Genomic DNA, 24,914 nt, shown 5'->3' on the forward strand with positions numbered 1-24,914 from the left:
AATATTTAGACACTTCACACATGTTAATAGTAGTTGTGTATCAGAGTTGATTTGAGTCATGAGGTACAGTGGTGTGAAATTAAGAAATTATCTCTTCTTTGCTATGAGTAATCTGAACTAAAACAGGATGCAATTTGAACATGTCAGAATAACATTTGTTGCTTTATTAAAGGATTACAATATTACAGGGGTAATGTAATATATTTAAAAACCCTAGTTTCAGTTATATACAACACATGCTACATGACATGTCAGTTTAATGCACATCATACTGTTGTAAAGAAGTGATGAGGTAATAAGGGGAAAAAGTGTGCAAGCACACACACACACAAATGCACAGTAAGTATCTTACAGGCTTACTGAAAAATATATTGAACTTCTAGAGGCTTTTGCTCTCCTTCTTATATGCATTCTTTAACTTATATTTTTTCATAGCAGTTGCTGTTTTGAAATGGGTGTTACAACAATCTGTTCTAGAAACCTACCCCAGAAGAATATTAGAATTATCCCAGTCAGAATTTCATAGTTGTGACTGACCTCTAAGTATAGATGAGTAAATCTATTTAATAATTTGACAGTAATATGTTATAATTGTGAAATATGGTAAATATAACTTCTTTTGGCTACAGGTAACTTCTTTATATAATTTTCATCTACTGGCTAAGGGTATTAAATACCTTATGTATTGGTATCCATCATTTGCCTGCAAAGTTGGATAGTCCCTTTAATTTATATCCAGCCATTTCTGATTAGAGGCTACACAGCAGGTAATGACTGAAGTCAGGTACAAAATACCGTGACAGTTGTGTAGTATAACATGTTGGCTATACAGCACATTATATCTCTTGTAAATCTGGATTAAATTTCCATACGCAGGTAGCTACTTCATTTTGGTAGGGAAAATCATTAGTGTTTTAAATCTAAAATATTTGAATCAAATGTGCATTCTAATTTATATAGGAGCAGATTATTAAAATGCTCAAAGTGAAGGGGGAAGATTGGATTTATCACGACAGTAATGGTTTGAGTTATCTGCTCTCAAAATCAAATTATATAGTACTAACTTTATTCATGGCAGTTAACAAAGATTAAATTAGAATAATCACACTACTGTACATGTACCAGCTACACAGTTCAAAGGATATGATTTCCTATGTCAAATGATTGCTCATAATAATAATAATAATAATAAAACTCTTGCTGTACAGTTTGTAATATTTCCTGTATTTGAGAATATTTATACATAATATAACATACAAAAATATTTAAATGTTGGGGCAGTATTTTTACGATCCAAACTTAATTTACAGGGAACAAAAACCAGAAAGTTTATCTACAGTCCATCTAAACTGCCAGTTCTAAAAGGTTTAATATAACTACTTTTAGTACCAAGAGGTATTCTGAATGTTATGTCATTTCAGTTCCTTTATTTTCTTCAGCTTTTTTTTCCTGGAATGATTCTTGAAAATACAATATACAAGCCCTCACATCTTAGCAATAAATGTACAATATCTTACATTCCTCATTTCTGAAAAGATAATTCCAGATAATAACATCATAGCTTTATGTGATTTTTTAGAACAAGAAAGCAAACCAAGAGAATTATTTCAGTGGAATGTATTGGGGTTAGGTCTTATCATCATAACAACTTTCTTGAGTGAATATGATCCCCCCCGGAATTCAGCCCAGTAAACACCATCCTGATACCGACTGCGATAGTGTCCTCCACGATACCAAACTCCATTGAGATTTGAATGAGCACATGCATTGTACCACCATCCTCCCTTCTGGTAATGAGCGCAATTACCTGCAAAAGAAAGCTCCAATTCAGTCTTAGGAGCATATGAAAAATCTTACAGCAAGCAAGCAAGCTAAGCACAAAACAATTTTTTTCTTTTAACTGTGTGTTTTAACATGTAGATACCATGTGGTACAAGGTGAATTTAGGCTTCTTCAGGAAGCAGTGCTGTAGTTAGGTTCTACAGATAGATTCATTAGTGTTACTCTCCCTTGCTGGAAAATTTGTTTGCATTGCTGTCTCAAATAACCCAACATAGTGTATTTTACAGACCTTTGTTTAGTGTAACTGATAAATATTTAAATGAGAATTTTTGTTTCAGTGTCAGTACATACGGGGTTGACACATCAGTTTGTGCTTCATAAGTTGCTAACTGACAAATCTCTAAAAATGTAATTTTTTTTGTGTGTATGTATATCACCATAAGTATTTTTCTTTTTTTTTAAAAAAGGGGGCGGTGGCAGGGCAAGGCAACTGAAAGGGACTTTGTACCTGTGTATACATCATGGTCCCGGTCCAGCGTGGTGAACTGTTTACCATTGTGCCAAGTGAAAGAATCTCCCGCGTTGCCATTGTAGCGTCCCAATCTCAACTTGTAATATTCGCTTTCTGGCTCCAGTCTGAAGCTAGCATACTCAGCAAAGACTTTTCGGCCTGACCAGTCTTCCATTGTTATGAGCAGTTTGTAGTTGCCTTGATTTGTTAACCAATAAATATTTTCTAATCCAAGCCAATATTCTCCATCTATATTACCAAATCCTTGCTGTAAAGGAAGCAGGAGAAGCATGTTAGTATTATGCATCTGTTTTAGTGATAAATCTGAGTGTATTCTTCAGTAGAAAACCACAGTAACTTATTTTATAGAGACTTCCTCTTCTGGAAAGGTAAACACACAGGTTCCTTTTCAAGTAAGCTGTTGGCCAGACTCTAAAATCACCCTTTAAATTAGCCTTACCAGTAATTTTTAGAGGGTAGAAAACATCAAACTGCTCACTTGTCCTAACCTTGTATGTTTCCCAGTTCCTGAAAAAGTTGACAGACCCATCCAGCCGTCTCTGAATGACTGTCCAGCCACCAGGGTCATGCCGTTGATCACACCAGACCTGCATAAGCCGGTTTGTGTTTTCTGGTTTTACAAGATAGATGGAGCTTGTATCATGGCCATCTTCTAATGCTTGTAGACAGTCTCTCCAGGGCCCTGTGTCAAAACAGAAGGACTCTGCATCAAAATGCAATTGAGCATATCTTCAGTGTAGGGCAGTATTTGAATTGGTAGCTTTTTACAGTAGATTTGCTTCTGCCGAGTGGTGCATTTGTTTTTCCTCTTATTGGAGGTACAGTGTCCACTAAGTGTTTTCAAACAGGTTCATTTGTTGTAACTTTATTTCTGAACCATTTCACAATGAATTACTGATAAAGGTAGACTTTTATTTTAACTTATTTTATTTAAGGCATCTGCACTTACAACATTGATTATATCTCCAAAGAAACTAAATATGAATGACTCCATAGGTAAGTATTAATAATTTCCTTTAGAAAACAAAACGGTAAGTTTGACTTTAGTTCTGTCTTTCAGAAATTCAGCTTTTTAGATCCCCAAAAATGTCATTGGCATGGACATTAACAATGGAACTGGCAATATAAATTAAGAATGTAGGTGTTACTGTTGTCACCTTAATAAATGATAACACAAAATAGAAATTAAGATTTGTAACATGGAGTGCCCACTTATATAATGAGAGAAATTGTAGATAAATGAGAAGACTTTTAAAATACTTTGCATTCACAGAAATTACAGATAATGCGCTCCTATTTTCAGAAGGAGAATGCATTTTTCTTCCTTGAGTTTAGTAGAGTCTATAAAGAGCTTACTCTTTTTGAAAGTATCTTACATTCATCATTTTTAAAGAAATTTTCTCCAGTGGGAAGATAGTTAGATTCCATACTAATGAGCCTTTGAGAAATTTAAATATAAACAATTTAGGAGTCTTTGTTGATACCTGCAGATAGATTCCTGCAGCTGATTTGCTGCTATCCTTATGCCGCCTAAGCGGAAGAGTGAAGTCAACAAGAATCCTCAGGATTACACACCCTTGATTGATGATCCTCCTCCCTGCCCCACCCCTGAAAGAGGAAGCCTTGTCAGATCTTCTCGTGAGGAGTCTTACTGAAGCATATGTTGCTATCAAGAGTAATTTCTCTTTTTTTAAAATTATTTCAGTTCATCTACCGTTTTTCATAATTCACTGTCCAACACTGGTAATGGTAGAGCTACCCTTGTACTCAGTAAATGACTTAGTAATAAATTGGTTTTATAGACGCCACCTCAGTGTTTTGGGGGGGGGGGGGGGGTAGGGTTTTTTTGGCCTTTTTAACTAGTTATCAAAAAGTCAGTGTACCAGGAGGCAATCCACGTTTTTGGTTTGTGGCCATGCTGTGTTATTCTTGTTTCCCTAGTCATATTCACAGACTGTACCTAGAGTGCTATTTCTAAGCCCCTTCTCTATTTCTCTTGTGGCTAACTGTTCAGATTTCTGGCAGTGCATGTAGATGCAGTATTCTGTGACACAGCTGCATGGCTTATTATGAGAGGTGGAAGACGACAAATGTAACGAATGCTGGTAATCTAAATTGCTCTTGTTTATTTTATCACAATGTGCACGTAGTGGCACTTATTAAAAACAAAAAAGAACATGGCAGGTCAAAGTCATTATTGAAGAAACTCCTAAAATAGTCAACCACAAATCTTTGCTCTTGTCTTCATAAAAATAAATATATAGCAGTATATGATGTAGTATTTACAGCTTTCTAATCTTGCAGTTTCTTTCTAGGCCATGTAGCAACAGTGCTCTACTGCACATGATTCTTTTCTCTGAAAGTGCTTTAAGATGAAGATAAGCTATTATAAATACTTCAAAGCAGAGTTTGTTACTACTTTTTCCATGATAGGTGTTTTTTTGTCAGGTACTAACTTTCCAAAATTTTGACTAAGGTGTGTAGTCTGAGATTTGTCATCTGGCATCAGAAATGAAAGGGAATGTACTGAAGATGCCTGGTCTTCAGATGTCTGGTCTTCAGACCCCCTGTCTCTGTAAGACACCATGGTTAACTCTGCCTAATGAAAAAAACACTTTATTTATGTGAGGCTCTTTGTACTTTGTAGCAGCTTAATTTAAACACCTTTTAGTAAGAAACCTGTTCAGTGCTTTTGGGAAATACATATGGACTGTATATCAACCACAATTCCATCTGCATAGACACTAAGCCCTTCAAATATCTCTAAAAGCAATACAAAATTGGTATTATGAAATCCAAGTTGATTCTTATTCAAGGTGATTGGATGATGATATGTGATTCAGATTTGTTTACTGCTTGTTCTACTGTTCTTAGTATATTTGCTATCAATTAGTGGAAATTTTTTTTTTCAGTGTCACATTTGCCACCTTTCATTCCTCACATACTAAGGCAATTTTTGGTGAGAGATTACACAGTAAATTGTTTCATATTTCGTTTCCTTTAGAATTCTTGGGAAGTGTGCTTTACTATCTGTAGTCTGTTAGTATTGATTTTTCTCATTGGCTTTATATCCTCTTCTACCAACATTTCAGTTTGAAATAAATCATGCAGAGTATCCTCCTTGCCACCAACCTAGTCAACAGAGGAACCTCAACGTGTCTCCTCAATGACTACTCATATAAAAATTAATTTATATTTTCTACTGTTGCCTTAATTTATCTGAGTATATCTTTTTATCTTTCCCTATAAACTTTGTTAGGTGTCCTGTTCCTGATGTGTTAGAAATCAGATTTCGCATGCCTTTCTTTCCTTTTGCAAGTTGTTCTTAAGATTTTAATGTGTCTTTATATTTAACCTGACAGAGAGTATGTTCTTTTCTTATTTCTCCATTTGGACGTGACTTTAGTGCTTTGAATGATGTTGTCTTTCTTACAACACTGCTCTTTCACCAAGCTGCTTAACCATGACAAGATTGCCTGGTCCTCTCAAAGTCGTCTTGTTTTTGGTTTTGGTTTTTTTGGGGTTTTTTTTGTTTGTTTTTTTTTGTTTTTTTTTTAAATGGATGTATAGTTCTGAATTTCCAATAGGGTATCTCTTTAAATAGTCTCTGTAGTAATTGAAAACTTCTAACCTTTTCAGTTAACACTTCTAGTTTATGCATTGGTGTTATAATATTCTGCTATTTTGTGTCGTTTGTGTCTCCAAGTTTCTGATAGGCTATTATATCAAATCTTGCTAAAGCCCCAACTTACTAGTTCTTGGGGTTTTTTTGTTTTTTGCTTAAGTGGTAATGTTTGTTCAGAAGCATATCTGTGTTTGGCTTAGCCACACATGCACGCACGCCTAATATTTCTGTGCCCTGTTCAAACAATCTGTTTTTCAGATTACATTTTAGCATTTCTTACTTGAATTTTGTCCACTGCTCCTATCCAAAGATTTTCCTTGATGGTACAAAATCTGCATTGCTTTACCTAAAGGATATATCAGTTTAAACCGTCTGATTCATTAAGCCATAGTTATCAGTATGAATATATATATCATCTGTCTGTCTTATGTTATTATGTTTGTTTATTTTTGTATACTACTAATGCCTTTTTTGAAAATGTGTGTGACCATATGAAATTAGTATACACTGTATGTTAATGTTGTATTAACCTTACCATTACTGTTTGCTGTTTATTATTTAACTGTTTATTTTTTATAATGCAGCATGTCTACCTGCAAGTTTTATCTGGTAGAATATAATAAACTGGTTTGTGTGCATGTGTTTCCGGGAATAATCTCCTCTATAGCAATTGCACAAGGAAACAGACATTTCATAATTGGTATAACTGGCTACTATAAATGTTTTGGTCCCAGAAAAAGATTTGTTGATTTGTTGGGTAAGGGTGATGAATCAAATTCATTCAGTTTTCAAGTTCAGCTTTCATTTGTCTTGAGTCCAGTCATCTTCCAATGTTGCGCTAGCAAATTTATACAAAGCAGAATATTTTGATAAGCTATTCATGTAAGTCTGTTTTATACAGAAAATGTAGCAGTGCTTCACATAATAGTGTTTGTCCTGTTGTGTGTAGAATTCTACACTCTAATAAATTGTTGTTTCAGAAGTACTTGAATTATTGAGCCTGTGGGCTAAACTTTATGATCTTATAAACAAAAACCCATTGTAGATAAACCACATCTGCTTTTTGCATTGGCGTATTAAACCTTGTAGTTGTTAAGCATTAATCCATGCAAAGTTGGAGTTTGGTGTGTCATAGCCCTGCATCCCACCCCAAACCTCTGGGTAATAACTCCAAGAAAGGAGTTGTTAGTGTCACAGCTAAACCATTTCATCCTGAAGTCTTTGATTAGGCTTTTAGCTCTTTCAAGCAAGTCTAAGGAGCAATGTTCCTAAATAGGACTATAGAAATTTTACTTGGAGTTCATATTTTGCTTAGTAGAATAGAGTAAAATACAGTTGTAGTTATTTCAAACAATCTCTGGTGTTGACATTAGGTGACTTCCTGGCTATTTACTGTTGTCTGTCCGTCATTGTCCCCATCCCCCTGTGTCCCCCCCCAGTTTCAGTGTTATGTACATGTTCAGTATTTTGCCAACAGAATTAAACTTACCCAACTTATTCTTTTGGGCATGAGTGGGAAACAAGAATGCACAAATAAGAATTTGAAGTAAACGATTTATGGATAAAATTGCAAATTCTTCTACTCATAATCAAAACCAAGTATTATTTTACATTTTCCTTTATTTTTGCAAAGAACTAGCAACAGGAACATTGGGGAATTTTTTTATGCCTCATAAAATAAGACTTTCAGGGAAATGCATGCATCAAAGCATGACGCTAGTCCTTGCAGAGAAATTAACTTGTGTATTATAAAGTGTGTATCTCTAAAATTAATTTATATCCAGTGATGATGCCCACATTTCACACTGCGTTCTTTCAGTTTCTTTTCTCTAGAACATTTTACTATGAGACTGGAGTGCTTTAATTTATCTACATAATGCTTTTATGATTTACTGCCAATGTTGTTGTTATGCAGTCATCAGCTTTTATCATCTTAGAGGCAATAGACTATGATGTCTCTGTTGAAATATCCAATGCTTCAAATATTTCTAATAAATTTTTAACAAGACGCTATTCTTCTATGTCTTGCCTCTCAAATCTGGCACATTATTTTTTGTTATTTGGCTAGTTGCTTTGGGTTACCTTTGTGAATATAGAGAAAATAGTCAGTTGTATGTTTAAACCACACTACACAGTAAATCTGTTATAGAAAACTTCAAACATGATGGAGAAATACTTCTAAATGACTGTCTTGTTTTATATCATAGTCATAATAATGTTTTGTTCTGAAGTACCTTCCTCTCAGTGTAGGCATAGGGGTCTAGTATCCCAGTACTATATAAAGTTATTACAGAAAGGGTCGCTGCTCTGAAGATTTTTAAATTATAAATAACTTGTGAAGTAGGTTGTTTCAAAAATATTCATGTAGAAAAAAGATGAGCACTTTATTTTATGATAAGTGATGTGTATAGACTGCTCTGTAAGTTGGTTAAATTCATTTCTGTGGCAGTTCTTACGCTCTCCAATTCAGATTCCTGGTTTCTGACTGAGGTAAATGTGACAGTGCCAGTCATATTATTGATTGGCCAGCAATAACAGATATTGCAAAAAAAATTGGGCAGCAATTGTGTAAACTTCCTCTGTAGTGTATGTGCTGCTGTTAGGAGAAAAGGCCAGTTCTTTTACTAGATCTGGCTGGTAATTAGTGTTTTTATAATAATAAAATGTAAACCTTCCTTCTGAAGTATTAGCATGCTTTACAAACAAGGGTCATCTTATCTTCCCTAGAAAAAGTGAGAGCATCCTGACTTTCAGATAGGTAGTTTTGATAAAATCACCTCTACGGAGTCAAGCAGACCTTTGAGGAGTAGTATCTTTGTAATCTGAACAGTGCCTGTTCCCTAGCACAATCACATTTAACTACAAAAATATTTTTGTAGTATTGGATGTATAGGACGGAGACACAGCTGTATAGTGAAGAGACCACACGTGTTATGTAAAGACCAGAACAGGTTTTGAGAACTGATTGCGTGAGATGTATTGTATTGCTTTGGCCTTGCATCCATCTGTGCCAAGTTGAAGAATGTGAAATGGGTTTTTAAAATTGTGTCTGTAATTTTGCTAACCCAAACCACATGATTGCTCTTCCCAACCCTGTCTTTTTGTCTTGCATCTCCTTAATTTCTGTCTTTCACAGTCATTAATTCTGTCTGGATTCTTAAAAAATTTCTCTCATGATATTATTTCTTGACCTTAACTTGAACAAGGTTGTACTAAACAAAGTATTTTCTCAAAAAAATTTGTTTAATGTGCAATTAAAAAAAGGGGGGGGAGGAGGGGGCTAGGATTATCATAGAATGGTTTGGGTTGGAAGGGTCCTTAAAAAGATGACCTTAAAAGGTCATCTAGTCCAGCCCCCCTGCAATGAGCAGGGACATCTTCAACTAGATCAGGTTGCTCAGAGGCCCGTCTAACCTGACCTTGAGTGTTTCCAGGGATGGGGCACCTACCACTTCTCTGGGCGACCTGTGCCAGTGTTTCACCACCCTCATTGTAAAAAATGTCTTCCTTATACCTAGTCTGAATCTACCCTCTTTTAGTTCAAAAGCATCACCCCTTATCTTGTCGCTGCAGGCCCTATTAAAAAGTCTGTCCCCATCTGTCTTATAAGCCCCCTTTAAGTATTGGAAGGCTGCAATAAGGTCTTCCCAGAGCCTTCTTTTGTCCAGGCTGAACAACCCCAACTCTCTCAGCCTTTCCTCATAGGAGAGGTGTTCCAGTCGTCTGACCGTTTTTGTGGCCTCCTCTGGACGCACTCCAACAGGTCCATGTAATTGTACTTATGAATTAGAGATTCACCTAATTCTACTTTGCACTGGTATTTTCACACTGCATAATGTTTTACAGAAATGAGATGTCATATTTCAAGCTCTTACATATGTCTCTTATAGATTTGATGAGACTCAGTAATTATACATAGTGCTTCATGGGGGCCTGGAAGCTTGGATCCACATAGCTTTTAATTAATGTAAAATCATTAATACAAATGAAAGGGAAATATGAGATTTGTTTTAAAAAAGTGAAGTAACTTAATTCTCGCTTTCTACGCAGTTTATGTGCATAATTAACTTAAACGTTTGCGTTTTGACACTTGTTGCCTACCTCTTCCAGTGAGTTAACAACTTCCAACTATCTATCTGTTGGGAGAAGAATACAGCAGATAAACAATATAGAGCAAGTTTTGGGAATTTGTTAGGGATAGGTTTTTCATAGATAACCTAAAATAGAGAAGGCAAAAAACTACAGGATATATTACATTTGAACGTAGTAAGTAGGGAAGAACTGATTGAAAATGTGACAAGGAAAGCAGTGTAGTTATTGATTGTGAAATAATGGAGGCCATAATTCTTAAGAAAGGAAAGTGAAAAGCAAAACAAAGAAAATTAACTTAAACATAACAGACTTCAGCAAATTCAGAGAGTGTGCAGAGAAAATGCTTTGGACAATCAGTCCAAGCGAAGAGTTTACAAGTTTGTTGAAGAGTCTCTGAGGACATTGCAATGGATTTTGCTATTGTAGAAGGCGGCTAGGGAAAATGATAAGAAACTGACCTGGCTAAATCATGGCCTTTCCAGTAGCTTTGAAAACATGAAGAAAGATCAGACAAAGTAGATGCTAGCTCAAAGTATTAGGCATGGCCAGTTGTTTGTGGGGTTGGTTTGTTTGTTTTTAACAAAACAACAACCAAAAAAAAAAACCAAACCAACAGTGTGGACAAAAAGTACAAAATTAAATAAAGCTACTGGGAGTAGTAAGACTGTAGTAAGTCTGTGATCAAGGGAAAATACTGGTCTGCTACTTTGTGAGGAAGGAGAGCTGTCAACAGATTAAACTGAGAAGGCATTTAATATTTTTCTTCCATTTTGCTTTAGTTTTCATTGCATAGGTTGGCTATAATCAGATGGCTGGTACAGCCAGGAGCTTTGGCAAAGGTTGAGAAGGATTAGATAAAATACAGGTGGATTTTTTTTCCAGTGGCTGGGCAGTTGTGGTGGTGGTAGGTTTTGTTTGTTTTGTGGGGTGTTGGTTGTGGGTATGGGGTGGGGGGGTAAGGGTGTGGTTTTGTGGGGTTTTCCTAGTTCATTCCAGACACCTGGCTGAAGCATCATTTGCAGCATTAATTGTGGGGAGGGATTTTGTTTGATATGCGCTTTGTAAGTGGAGAACATTCTGGAGGATGAGGAAAAGGTATTAAATGTTCCTTGCCCAAAAAGAAAGGTGGGGAGAGGGGAGGAGGATACCCTGGAAATAAAAGGTTAAATAGCTTAATTTCAGTTGTTGGAAATTTGCTTGAACAAATTGAACTGCTGCAAATGAGAAAATAAGGAGAGAAATGAATATTATAATGGATTTGTGCAGAAGAAATGTGAAAATTTTTCTGATAAGTTATGTACATAAGGGAGAAGTAGCAGATGTCAAATCGTATCTTAGAATCATAGGCTTTAAAAGGGAGCTCTGGAGATCAACATGAAAAATAGCTGGATAAGCAGCACTTCCTCAGGTGACGATCTAGAGGTTCTACAGGGTTGCAGGTTGGTCATGAGTCAATGTTTTACTTTGCAAAAAAAGGAAAATGCTATATGAGGACAGATCAACAAAAGTACTATACATGTGAAGTAACTTTTCTATTCTGCTGTGTGATGGTGAAACCTCAGCTCCAGTTTGGGTGCTTAAAAGCACAAGGAGGGTGTGGACCAATTAACAAGTTATCAGAAGAATGTAATAGGAAGGGGAAAGGTCTTAAAAGAATGCTTGAAAGATATTTCACTTACAGAAAGACAGGGAAATACTGTACTAAGCTTGAACCTACTTTGAGATTGAAGTCAAAATGCAATTATTAAAGAGGCCATCCTGTAGTGTATTGCTCCAAAGAAATTGTAATAGACCTGATTTTTTTCTTTTTTTTTTCTTTTTTTTTTTTTTTTTTTTTTTTTTTTTTTTTTTTACATGGAACATTAGAATCATGATATTTTTGGCTGAGGTTCTGCATGCCACAATGCAAACTTTGGTGAATTCATCTCTGGCAATATTGTGAAATAGCTGCGTTGTAGCAAAGCCTGTTTAGAGACTGTGCTTTAGACTGAAACACCTGTTCAAGTTTCTTTCATTGTGGATATTTCCATGGAGAAATAAGTCTGGTTTTTGGTTTTTTTTTTTTCCTTTCAATGTGGCAGTTGCATTATTTGATACTTCTAAAGAGTCTGATGGTGTCATTTGGAATATGTTGCAAATAGCCTTGAAATATATTCTGAATGCAGTTCATGTGCCTTAACTCTGTTTCAAGTCTTAGTTTCAGATGTCTGTGAGTCCCTTATCTTTTTTCTGAAGCAAGTACATGTTGGCCACACGCAGAGGAACAGACTTCTCCTGTATGGGACACATAATACTTGAACTATTTTTTTTAATTATGTGAGACCATAGGTGAAACTGGATTCTTCATCTGTTATTTCTTTATCATGTAGATCAATTGATCTCTAACACGATTTCAGATACCTCTAATCTTGCTTATGGCAGAACTCCTAAGACTCTTAATGAGGGCTGTGTAATATCCCTTACTATTCCACCACTTGCTTCCCTTTGCTCCTGTCTTAGAGTGCAAGTGCCCTGTGTGAGGTACAGAGCAGATACGTATTCCTTTTTGAGTTACACAAGCACAAAAATTATCACATGCTAGATCAACAAACTTCTAAGAACTTCATAAATGTTTACACAAAAAGTGTCAAACCCCTTCAGATGTCATGAACTATAGCGGTTTGGTCTTGGGCACAGGTAAATAAAATTTAGATGATTGACTGTTGATTAGTAATATTTTCCTGGAGCTCTTTATCTCATACATCTTATATAAATGGTGGGTTTGTCTTGGCAAAGTAACATGAGAAAAATCTGTGGGGCTAGTGTGTCTGAATCTGTTAGACATTCAGAATTCATTTTTTTGCTTTCTTCCTGTGCTTGTACTACAACATGTATATTAAAAATACACAAGATAAATACACAGACAATGTCAGAACTAAGAAATCTCAATTACTTCAAAATAATTAATTTGCATTTATTTTGCTAAATAAATTCTGTCTGCATTTTTGATACTACAATTAAAATGTTGCCCACTACATATTAGCATAAACTAATGTAGACATATCAGTAATATTACTTACCAGATGGTTTATCAGTTGAAGTCGGAATACTAGTAACTGTAGGCATGGTTGGTAAGGTAGGTGGCAGAACCTTTAAGTTCTGATCACTCTGAATCTCATTAGTAGATATCTGGTTAATAATGCGATTGTAAGTAGGAGGCTGGTACACTTTATTTGGTGGCTGTGGAGTTTGTGGCAGTGGCTTTATGGATGGCATTCTTTGACAGTGCTCTTCCAGTTGGGCAATTATTATTGACTGATTATTGGCAATTGACATCAGATGTTGGTACTTGTGCTCTAAGTCTTTGTATTTGTTTGCAAGCTGCAACATATCTGCAGTTTGGTTCAAAATCTTATTCTCAAGTTGAGAAAGTTCTAAGGCATTGTCACGTTTTCGGATAATTTCATGTAGTAACTGCATATAGAGTTGTGTGACACGAGAATTCATATTTCTGCTCTCTTTTCTTAAGAGTTTAACCTCATTAACAATCCCACCATCCACCTCTACCAGTTGCTGGAGAGTTTCTATTTGTCTCTTTTGTTTAAGAAGTTCATTGTTAAGTAACTGTAATTCTTGTTTATTTACCCTGTTTTCAAGTAGAACTTCAGGCTCCTTAGAATTAACACAAATGGCACCTGTCACTCTCTGTTGAGGTACAATAAAGGTGTAAGTGCATTTGTCCTGTACATCACTGGAACGCTTATATCTGTTCATATAAATGAATTCTTGTTCTGTTTCCTTGTCATTGCCTTCAAATTCCTGTGTTTTGCTTGCAGCAGCTCCCACAACAGCTATTAGCATTAAACAGATGAATCTTGTTGTCGTCATGATCCTCTAGTTCTGGTCAAATACTCTTCTGCAAAGAACTTTTTAAAATCTGTTTTAAAATAAATTTAACAGTAAGTAACAAATAGGAAACCAATGCAAACTTACAACTGACAATATGTTCTAAAACTTACAAAATATTACATAGTAACTAGTATGTCTGTGTACAAATGAGATATTTTTCTTGTCCAGCATGAACTTAGGTTGGCTAAAGGGGACATCGTGGGGAATAGTTGTATCATTCTGTGGCCAGAACTGTAGTTCCTAGTTGCTAGTTTATCTAAAGCTTGTCAAGAACCACAAGAAGCTAAGTAATAAATACTGGGATTTGAAGAGTCCTTTCTTCCAGGCAAGTACAACAAAAGATTCCAAGATTGGTGTTTTCATTTAAATATGAATTACATTTTCATTTCTTACAGTTACAAATATAACCCTTAAATGTAAACAGAATGTAAGTTAATGTGCTGTTAGAAGTTCTAAAAATACAAAATAGCTCATTCGCAGTATTTTATAACTGCATGTCTATTGCAGGTGATATAGCTTAGATGAAATGTAACAATTTTACTTTAGTCAGCAGTATTGAACCTCATAGTTTTTAAAAAAAAAAGGAAAAACTTCCTCTACATTAGTCCTTAATAATTATAAACTAATAACTCTACTGCCCAAATATCATAGGCAGTAAAATCTGGGGTTTTTCCAGGCTAGTAGAATTTACAACTAAAATATTTATTGTGACTCTCACTGGAGACATTGCCTTTACACTCAGAGTGGTCATTTTACTTCCTAGTCCCTTCTCAGAAGGGGAAAAACACGTGCATATGTGCACAGTGGACAAAGATGACCCCCAGCTATTAAAATTAGCTATTAGTGTTTATTGACCTACTGCAACGGTACCCTTTTGGTGCAATGACACTAACTTAGTTCTCAAAGCAGATTCATATTCAAGGTGGAAATTTGAGGCCATCACAATCTCTTAAAACATAAGTCAATACCAGAACTTTATGGGCAACAGTCATCTTGGAAACGTGAGCTTAGCATTGTCACTACTGCCACAAATACCCTTGTCACAGATCACTCTTTTATCAGCTGCTTGAACAGCACTTTGATATTGTGTATTTCTAACAGCTTCTTGTTGTTGAATTTTAATAGACGTGTGTATATATAACCTAGTTTTCTTAAATAAAATGGGAGGAAAAAATGCAGTATGGAGCTCTTTCAGTGTATAACGCCTGCTTGATACTTTTTAAAACCAAGGTGGTGTTACCATCATATTTTTCTTTGCTTATAAAACATTTCACATGGAATTAAACTATTCAGTGTTTAAATAACTGTCACCTTACTGCTTGGTCATCTTTAGTACAATGAAATTTTTTAAATGACATGAAATAATGATAGTAACAGCTGTGAGAAACTGGAATGAGCCCAACTGAGTGCAACCAACATGGATAGCTGGACGCTGGCAGACATGATGTATGAGGAGCAGCAGAAAGAGCTAGGTTTGTTTAGCCTCCAGAAGAGAAGGTGAAGGAGACATCTTACTGCTATCTTTAACTGCTTAATGGGTGTTTGTAGAGAAGATGGATTCTTTTTGGAAATGCACAGTGAAAAGTATAATGGTCAATGGATACAAATTGCCTCAGGAAAAATTCATTTTGGGTTTTAGAAAAAAAGAATTTCACAATGAGGGTGACCAAGGACTGAAGCAGTCACCCAAAGATATAGTGGAATTTCCATTCCTGGAAATATGTAAGGTTTTGATTTAGGCAAGGCTCTGAGCAGTCTGATTTAATGTTGAAATTAGCCTTGCTTTGTAAGATGAAGGTGAGGTCCCATCCAGTCTGAATTGTCCTATGATTCTAGGCAGCTACTGACTTTTAAGAAATCATTCTTACGAGTTTCAAGATAATGATGGATATGAATGCTTAAATAATTATTCATACTGAGAAGAGATACGGTTGTCAGTCATTCACATTCTTCTGTTGTTTTGAAATAAACCATAGAAGTTTCTGCAAATGCTTCTGTAAGTGATTCAAACAAATGTGACCAGGACTTGATCCTTCTTAAAGTTTTTGGATATACATTTTTGCCTCAGTTTCTTATTTGGAATAAACTCATTTTCATTTTGCAAACAGAAAGGAATTGTGTTTTACAGAACTTGTTAAGAATCTTAAACTTGTCAGATAAAAGTTTGGAGTTTGACATGGTTTCTGTAAGTAAAGGAATGTTATTTGGAGCCCTGGAAAACAGGGAGCATAAATTCACCCCAGACAGCTTTAACTTGCATAATCAGCATTTGCACAGCAGGTCACACTTGGAAAACCCTGGCAGTTTTCCAGGCCTCATATTTCTGCACAGATCCACTGTTTTTGCAAATGCCTCTTGCACATAGGTGTAAAATGGGTTTTTATTTCACTGTTTGAATTGAAATATCTTTTTTTTTTTTTTCCCCCTTCAAAACCTGTAATTATTGTGACCACTGAAAAGAAACTAATTTTTTCCTCCGAGTTCACTTGTATCTTTGTTACAGCATCTCATGTCTTTAATTGAGCACAGGATCTGGAGTGCACATTCTTTTCCAGGTTGAAGAAATACAGAGCAACATGTAACAGTTTGATTTTTTTCTCCGATTTTTTTAAGACCTGTTTAAGAAAAAAGTGGAATGGAGTTCATCAACCTCATCTTAACATATCAGTTCAAACATCTTTCAAAATAGAATAGACTAGACTATTTCAGTTGGAAGGGACATACAACGATCATCTAGTCCAACTGCCCGATCAATTCGGGGCTGAGCAAGTTAAAGCCTGTTATTAAGGGCATTGTCCAAATGCCTTTTAAACACTGACAGGCTTCGGGCATCAAGCACCTCTCTAGGAAGCCTGTTCCAGTGTTTGACCACTGTTTTCAGAAGGTAAGCCATCAGTGAATGACAGCAGCATGATTAGACTGTGCTGAAATGCTTTTCTCTCGTGATCTTGCCTGCATGTCACCTTTTCTAAGGTGTTCTTCCTATAAGAAAAAACATTGGAAGGAAAAGTACATTGGTAAGAGAATGCTCTTGTGCAAACACAAACAAGAACCATAATGTCTTCAGATGTCCTTCTTCCTGCAGAGTTTGTTTATGAAGTGATCTCTTAAGTCTTTTATTGTCGGCACTTGTTCAGTTAAAAAAAAAGTGTTCAGTATGAGGCCTATTTGTTGCATATTGTGATGGACTACATAACATAAATGGCATTTCTTCTTTTCTGCAGTTGGATTAAAATGAAGTTCATAACCAACACACTTGTTTGAACAACTCAATGATTAATCTTTCAGAGAGAAAAAAGCTTGCAGGAGGAAGTGAGGGAGGAAGCCAGAGAAACAATTTTAAGGAAGGATTTAATGCTTTTTAATACCTTCCTCTTCTTTTTGAGTAGGAGAACATCAGATTAGGACATCAGAATTCCTTCCCATGGGAGAGGAAGATCTTATTTATTTGATGTCTAGCACACTAGCTTTCTGTTTTCTTCTGTTTGCACTTTTGCCAAGTAATTGCTCATACCCTTTGTACTGAACTAGTGCCGTTGCTTGCTGATCACTCAGTTCTTCCTGTTTCTCTGGCTCAGCCCCTCTTCCTCTCTCCCTCTCCCAGTAGCTCTTCTGCAGTGGACTGGGAGGGAACTGTATTACTGGGGCCATATTTGTCTCCAGTGCAAAATTCCACTTAGGTAGCTGTAGACTTTTCAACCTCTCCATTGCACAAAACTACATTATATAAAAGCATGCTTGCAGATTTGGTGCAATTTTTCTTAATTACTGGAAATGCAGCATGTCTGTCTTTTTATCCTTGTGCACAGTGACAAAACTTCAGCAAACAAACATACAAACAAGAAATGGGAGAAGTGAAAGAAGCACACTTAAAAAGTAGATATGTGTCATTTTAATTAAAAATCAAATAGATCCTCTAATTAGAAAAAGTATGGAAGTTTGACATAATTTCATTTCTAGATTCTGGCTGTTCAAGACTTGTGTACTCATAAAAGCACTTTTCAGGGGAGTTCAGTTGGGACAAACTTGCCCTAGTGCAGATGCACATACTCCTAATTTTGTGTATGTTTACCCTACTCGGCAGTATATATTACTTTATTCAGGCAAAATAATTTTTTTTTCCTGTTTGTCTTTTGCCAGAATAACTGCATCTGTATGAAAACTTCTGGCAGCATTGTTGTGTGGGTTATAATCATAGTATTTTTCATAGTCCTAGCCAGCATAAGCACTTTGGTTAAAATTTCAGTTTGTAAATGTTGGCCTATCTATGTATATAACTGCAAGTAGGTAATAAGTTGGTTTGTTTGCTCATTCATTGTTTGCCCAACTGAGGATGTTCCCATGATCTGGTGAAAAAAGAGGAAATAAACTTTCTGAAAAGGATATCAGATGTTTCAGCATTTGATTGTTTCTTCCTGTCCCTTAAAGGGAAAAAGTAAAAATCTTTCTTCAGCTTTGCTTTGACATATTTCTCTGTCCAGTACTCTGTCATGCCTATATGGGACTCTTGGTTAGTCAAAATACCTTACCTTTTGATTGTTACGAATATCTTGAAACTTATATGTGATATTTCAACAAGATTTGAGTATTTTACCATCTAAAATTATGCAGGTGTTTCACATCCTATAGTTTAATCACTGTCATGATTCCGAAATGATAAAGGTACAAATAATTCTATGTGCAAAGTATTACTATTTGGCAAATGTTCACTTTTTTAATCTGTTTACCTTAAGAGGAAGCATTAAAGGCAGCAATTTCAGCACTATGGCATTACTTTTTTTTTAAGCTACTTATAACAAAATACAGGTTTCATTGTGGATATTCCAACATATATATACTTTTTTTCATTATTTGTTGGTTCTGATGCCATGCTTCAGAGGATCTCATTTTTACAAAATAGACTGGTTAAGTATCTCTTTCAGGTTTTATGAAATATTTTACCTATCCTTGGGATTTTTGTATACAAAAGAGAACAAAGGTATGTTTCCATCAGATGAAAAATACGACTTGCAGTAATGTAAAAAAAGTATCATTAAGCTTATTTGAAAATGCTACCAGTAGCCTTTCAATGCTATGGCTGTTTTTTGTTGGATGAAATTTCTTCATAAAATAGACGTTTGCATTATTACTCTGGAAAGAAAGGTGTTTATGAAAACCTGAGTATATATTGTCAACACTGTTCCGTCTAGATCTAAAGTGGTTTTGGAATGTTGAGTCTTTCAACCATTGAGAGATTGGCATTTTGTCTCTGGGAGTTTATACTATGTTCTTTTTACACCTACACTTTTCACTGACTGCAAAAAAAAAAAAAAAAAAAAGAGCTGAGACTGTAGGAAGATCACTGGATGGTGACTGAGCACTGAACTTTATTATGCTTTACTTTGGATTACAAGTCAGTTCAAGGAGGAAATATTTTGACATTTAAGGAAGACATCGCCTATACTATAGCATTTTGGAGAAATACAAAAGCAAAATAATGATCTGTGTAAATCTCATGTGGAAAACCTTAACTAAGACAAATGTGGATAATAATTGCCTGGATTTCGTACCAGAATATAAATTTTGTATCTTGCATTGCATTGGTATGGGTTACTCCTACAGATAAGGATCATAAAAGAACCTAGTAGGTAAAAGCAGAATTGCTTCTTGCTGCTGCTCTTGTTTTTCTATATATATAGTAAACTGGTATTAAGCCAGAGGACTGTAGGTATGAAAGTGTGATGCACTAAGCTATATAAATGCAGCTTTTGTACAAGTGATATGTGACACTGTGTCTACCCGTGGGGACTGCTTTATAGTGAAGGCAATTTTCTGTGCTAAAGGTAGGAAGTTATACAAGGGGATTTCTGGGGACTTCACTATTTGAATTGCAGCATAGTTTAATTTATTGCAAAGATAAACTAATTAAGAAAAAACACTACCAATTTGGTTTGAGAAGCTAATACATCAGAACCTGGTATATGACGAAGATACCAGCAATTCTCACTTCAAAAAGTTGGAATAGATTTTTAGTGGCTTGTATGTTGCAGCTCAGGAACTAAGGAGGCATTTTTAGTTTGTTGGGCTTCAGTTATGATAATCACTGTAAACAAGGTGAAGGCGTAGGTTTCCTATGTGGCTTTTTACAATTAAGCAGGAGTGCTCAGTAAGCTGTCAAAATAAAATCGGATTCTCCATTTAAGTCATTGTATCTTTGGGATAACAACTGTTGTTTTTACAACAAACTGCTGTCACTTTCTATCACTGTCACTCAACCTCCCCAAAAAGGCTCCCAGACTATTGCATCCCGTAGAAACTTAATTCCAGAATTTGGGGGGTTATTTTTTTTAATTATTTCACTCTATTTTCTGCATATGGTTTTATTTATGTGTCATATTTTCATTTTTTTGGTAATAGGTGATTTTCATTTCATTAAAGAGTGGATAGGCAAGGACCAATGCTCACAATTTATTCCTATCCTTGTAAATTGCTCTGCCTCAAGGGTTTATAGTCTAGAGGCTGAATTGGTAAGAGTGTGTGCAGGTCTAACATGCCAGAATTTGACTGCACCAGAATTAAACTGATACTTCAGAGCCTTTTTGAAATACTCAGATAGGTGGAAAAAAACACATATAAGGATGAGGTACGCACTTTTTGCATAAGACAGGTATTTTCTGACATTTCCCTGTACGGTTGTTTTTACTTAGAAGAAAAAAGTAGCAGTGGTATCCTACGTACAGATGAGTTCATTTTGCTACACTAAATCGCTCTGTTACAAAATTCAGTTCTGTGAGTTAATCAGTTCTTGTGTGCTGGTCATATCTAATATAATGAGGCTAGCAGTCATTTGATGGGCTGGCTTTTCCTTCCATGCTGTGGTACCTTTTGTGCAGATTCCTCAAGCATTTAGACATATAAATGAAGGCACATTCACAAAAGGCATAGTGTTAGCTATTACAGCATTTATTCTTGAAAAGATAAACTATTTTATTTGATTGTGAATTCACATAGTTTGATAATTGTTCATTCTAAAGAAGAAACATGAAAAACTAGCAGCAAATCTTCACTGTTTCTTTAATACTTTTGTCCTTGGTATTGAAAGGTGTTTTTAGATTAGTGCAGTTTCACATTTTAATTGGATTGTAAAAGCAAATGGAGCAAGGGTGTCGAAAATGTAAGATCCTACTATAAAAGGGTCAGAGGGTTTGGGTTTGGTTTTTTGTTAACAAACATTAGTTTTTGCTTCTGCAGAGTCCTTTGATAGTTGGTGTTCGTGGACTTTACAGTTAACTGGCATGTTCCAGGCACCAGGCCAGTAATACGATCTGGATTTCACAACACCATTGCGATAAGATAGATAAGCATGAATTTTCTGAAGCTGCTTTCTTTCTTACTCCCTGCGCCTCTTCTCAGAGCTCTGTTCTTACTTCTTCTCCCAAACATTCTCTTACATGGAATTACATTAATCCACCCTCTCAATTTTTCAGGTAGTCTTCATATTCAGTGTGATTTATTAATTTTTGCTCTTTTCTAAGGAGAGGGACTTCCACTGGTACAGGTTTTCTTCTAGAATTAACTCGTGTAGTTTGATTTTTAGATGAAGAGTACTGTTGTGAAAAAAACTGAACACTGATTTTTTTTTCAGTTTTGTAAAAGGCAACAGCAGTTCACGGTGAAAATACAGCACAGCCGTTTGCATGTCACATGTATTAGGAAAAGCTTTAAAGTTTTGTTTGAAGCTTTAAAGTAAATATAATAGGGGATAGGGAAGGGCTGACACATAATAGCGTGCAGTTTCAGTTATGAAAACATGATGTAAAACTAAGTTGGAAAATTTAACTCCATGCTTATGGGGGGAATGATTTTTGGTTTTTTGCCACTAGTTACTTGATTCCGTTGTAAGCAGTGCCACACTGACAGAAAACAATTAATTGCTTTAGATACTTTTATTATAATGCATTCTATACTCGGCTATTCTGTCCACTTAAAATTGTCATGAAATTTTGGTTCAAGCACTAGTTCGTTCTTAAAAGGAAATACTTTTTTCACTGAGGGGAATGGATGACTAAAGCAACACTTCAGAATGAGAGTATCTTAATTAGCTCTTGGAGAACTTTTGTTTTTAAACACTACCAAGTGCTGCAAGAAGCTTCAAAAGATTGTGTCTTTTGGTGCCATGTAACATTTTTTCAAGTTTTGGTAAAAGATAGCTTTTTTTAGTTACAAGAAGTACAAATTTTCTTTCTGGATTACTAAGAATTTTAGTCGTTTTGTTTGTGGTTTGTTCTTTGTGCTTTACTAAAGTTCTGTCATAGATGTGGAATGTAATTATTGAAAGAGAGTACTGCTTTTGTTGTTACTTCCCTTAACAGCGGCCTCACCTTATTTTCACTTAATCCAATCACTACCAAAAAGTGCTCATACTGTGTGTGCTTATATTTGTGCGTGCACATTGTACATAATAGCCCTTAAACAGATTCACGTTTTAATAAATGTGACTCATTTTGCCCATGAAAAATAGTAGTTAGATCATATAGTAAATAGTTAATGCTTACACAAAGGTACTCATAAATGTAGGGTCTTTTTTAAATGAAATTTTTACAAAATCCTTCAAATATTTATTGTACAGACTCTATTAAAGTTCCAGGAACTTTTATGTCTCCTTGATCAGGCATGAGCGTAAGAAAGACTGAATGGAGATTGCATAATTTTTAATACACGTAGTCGTTTAGAAAAGTTACCATAGAAATTAGTCTGTCATAGAAAGTTGTTTGAAAGGCATATGCATTTTCAGCGAGTTTGAGGAGGCATGAAGCCCAAAATTACATGCAGAGAAGTAAATAAGATTAAAAAAAAAAAAAAAAAAGATTTCATATTCTTGAAAATAATGACAAGAAGGCTTTTCACTGGCTGGCATCATAAAATGTCTCAACTATCTTTACAACTGTATTTTAATATGTTTGGGTTTTGTTTTGGTTTGGTTTTTTTTTAAAGGAAAAAAAACAGGCTTGCTGCTTTATATTAGGGAGCAGTAATATCTTTGACAGGCTTACATTCCCTCATATGATAGTCTGGCTGGCTTCACAAACCAGTCAGTCTTTGGACCCTGGACGTACAAAACCAGCTGCACACTTTAAATGCAATCCATCTGTACTATCCATTCTTACCCTGTCTCCTTTGGCTTCTTTCTTCAGTCCTTAGCGTGCTTTCATCAAAGGTTTTCAGAACAGCTCGTCCATGGGAGTTGTGACATATCACTTAGCTGATGGTATCAAAAGTGTAACTCTTCAGTGACCTGACGTGTACAGCTGGATATCTTTGTATGCTATACTGGAGTTAGGCAAGGAAATAACTAGGTGAGCTACAAAATTCTTTTTTTTCTTTTTTTCTCCGTTTTTCTTCAAGATTTTTCACAGTTTGGTTACCCAGGCTAAGCCACACGTCCGCACCGCACTACTGTGGAGGCACAGTAAGACTTTCTCTTGGTGAAAGAGGAGAACTTGGCATTCCGGTTTTAAAGTTCGGAATCCATCATTTCATGCGAGGCTAAAGCAGCCTTATTTGAACTTCAGCTCCTTTGTGGTAGACTTACATCCTGGGAGGGGAGGGGGGGAGAAAAAAAAAAAAAAAAAAAAAAGCCTGCAACAAGCTGACAAGTTCTGGTTGGGTAAGCTTTCTTCCTCCTCCCACAAGCCCCGGGGATCCACCAGCGACAGACGCCCTCGGGCCCCCCGCCGCAGGCAGCGGGGCTGGCCGGGCCCGCCTGCGCGCCGTGACCTCACGGCTGGCGGCGCGGGTGGGGGCGGCGTCGGCGCGGGCTGGGCTTCGCTCTGCGCGTTTCGTAACGTATTTATTGTATTGAGGTGCAGTTTTGTTCGTTGGTTTCTCTAACGGAAACTTCATCGTGAGCCGTGAGCTCTCGTTCGTGGTACTACAGACGCGTAAAAACTCGACCCGGCTGAACAATTGTGCTGCTGTTGATTCAGTAATTAGTGATGATCCAGAATGAAAGCTATTTATCTGTTACGTGTAAAAACGTTAATCTTTAGAGTTAGGAAGAAATTCTGGAGACTGTTTGAGGAATGTGGGTTTGTTTTTTTAGATCAAATGAGATGTTGGAATGTGTAAGTGCATAGGATTCGTCCCCAAAATGTCGGGGGCGGGCGGGAGGGCGCTACTTCCTGCTTAATCTTTTCACAGTGTGCTTACTGATGTAGACACGTGGAATATTTTTCATCATAGACATTAAAGTAGTCTCTACTAGTTTTTACTGACTGGTCCTCTTTAATACTAAAAGAGAGAAATAAGGTTGCTTTATGCAGAGTAGCACTGATGTTCTCCATTTTTATCTCTTCCTAGGTCATTTCTATCAGGAAACAGCATGTTCCCAGAAATAAAGGAAAATAGTCTAAATTCAAGCAAGCTCTTAAAATAATTTAATGCAGATTGAGAATCCATAATTTGGCTGAACACCACTGCATTTTTTTAATGTTTGCTTGCAACTCGTGTCAGTAATCTAAAGCATGTTTATCCTTTGATTACTGTGAATTCTTACTATTTCCCTCAAAGCTTTCTAAAAATTACAGAACTTTCTGTGTTTAGAATACTTTTGGTTATTAACTGTTACCTCTGGTTTTAAAAAAGATTTTTTCAATTAATATAAAGTCTGTGCTTTTAGATGTTCTTATAACTTGCTGGGAATCTTGCAAAGAAATTATCAAAATTAAAAGTTAAACTTCTCAATACAAAAATGTTCATTTTCTTAGCTACTTGTTATCAACAGTTTAGCAAACCAATTTCACTGTTGTCGTAGATCATAGCCATCTCTAGAATGCTATACCATATTGAAATAATGTATTTGTTCATAGTTTTTCAAGCAGTTTTAAAGATCTCTGGGTTTTGAAGCAATGGAGGAAACCAATATGAGAACACTTACATTAATCAAAGGACAAATAAAGAGGTTTAAAGGTACTGGATTTAAACAAACTCTATTTCTGTTCAAGTTAAAATGTGGAC

At 35.8% G+C, this 24,914-nt stretch overlaps 2 protein-coding genes across 13 annotated transcripts in view; one reads left to right on the plus strand and one right to left on the minus strand.

Moving 5' to 3' along the window:
- Positions 1-24,914, plus strand: part of RALGPS1 (Ral GEF with PH domain and SH3 binding motif 1) — a 155,337-nt gene that overhangs the window by 72,233 nt on the left and 58,190 nt on the right. The gene's annotated exons all lie outside the window — the stretch shown is intronic.
- Positions 144-23,478, minus strand: ANGPTL2 (angiopoietin like 2). The gene is made up of 5 exons (XM_009477041.2): positions 23,066-23,478; positions 13,091-13,947; positions 2,803-2,996; positions 2,291-2,561; positions 144-1,807 (listed from the first exon to the last, which is right to left on the minus strand). Exons 2-5 carry the CDS (start codon positions 13,896-13,898, stop codon positions 1,608-1,610), a joined length of 1,473 nt encoding a protein of 490 aa, XP_009475316.1. The 5' UTR covers positions 13,899-13,947; positions 23,066-23,478; the 3' UTR covers positions 144-1,607.

Source organism: Nipponia nippon, unplaced genomic scaffold (genome assembly GCF_047370975.1).
Source record: "Nipponia nippon isolate SJK-2023a ecotype South Korea unplaced genomic scaffold, ASM4737097v1 scaffold_16, whole genome shotgun sequence".
Taxonomy (NCBI): domain Eukaryota; kingdom Metazoa; phylum Chordata; class Aves; order Pelecaniformes; family Threskiornithidae; genus Nipponia; species Nipponia nippon.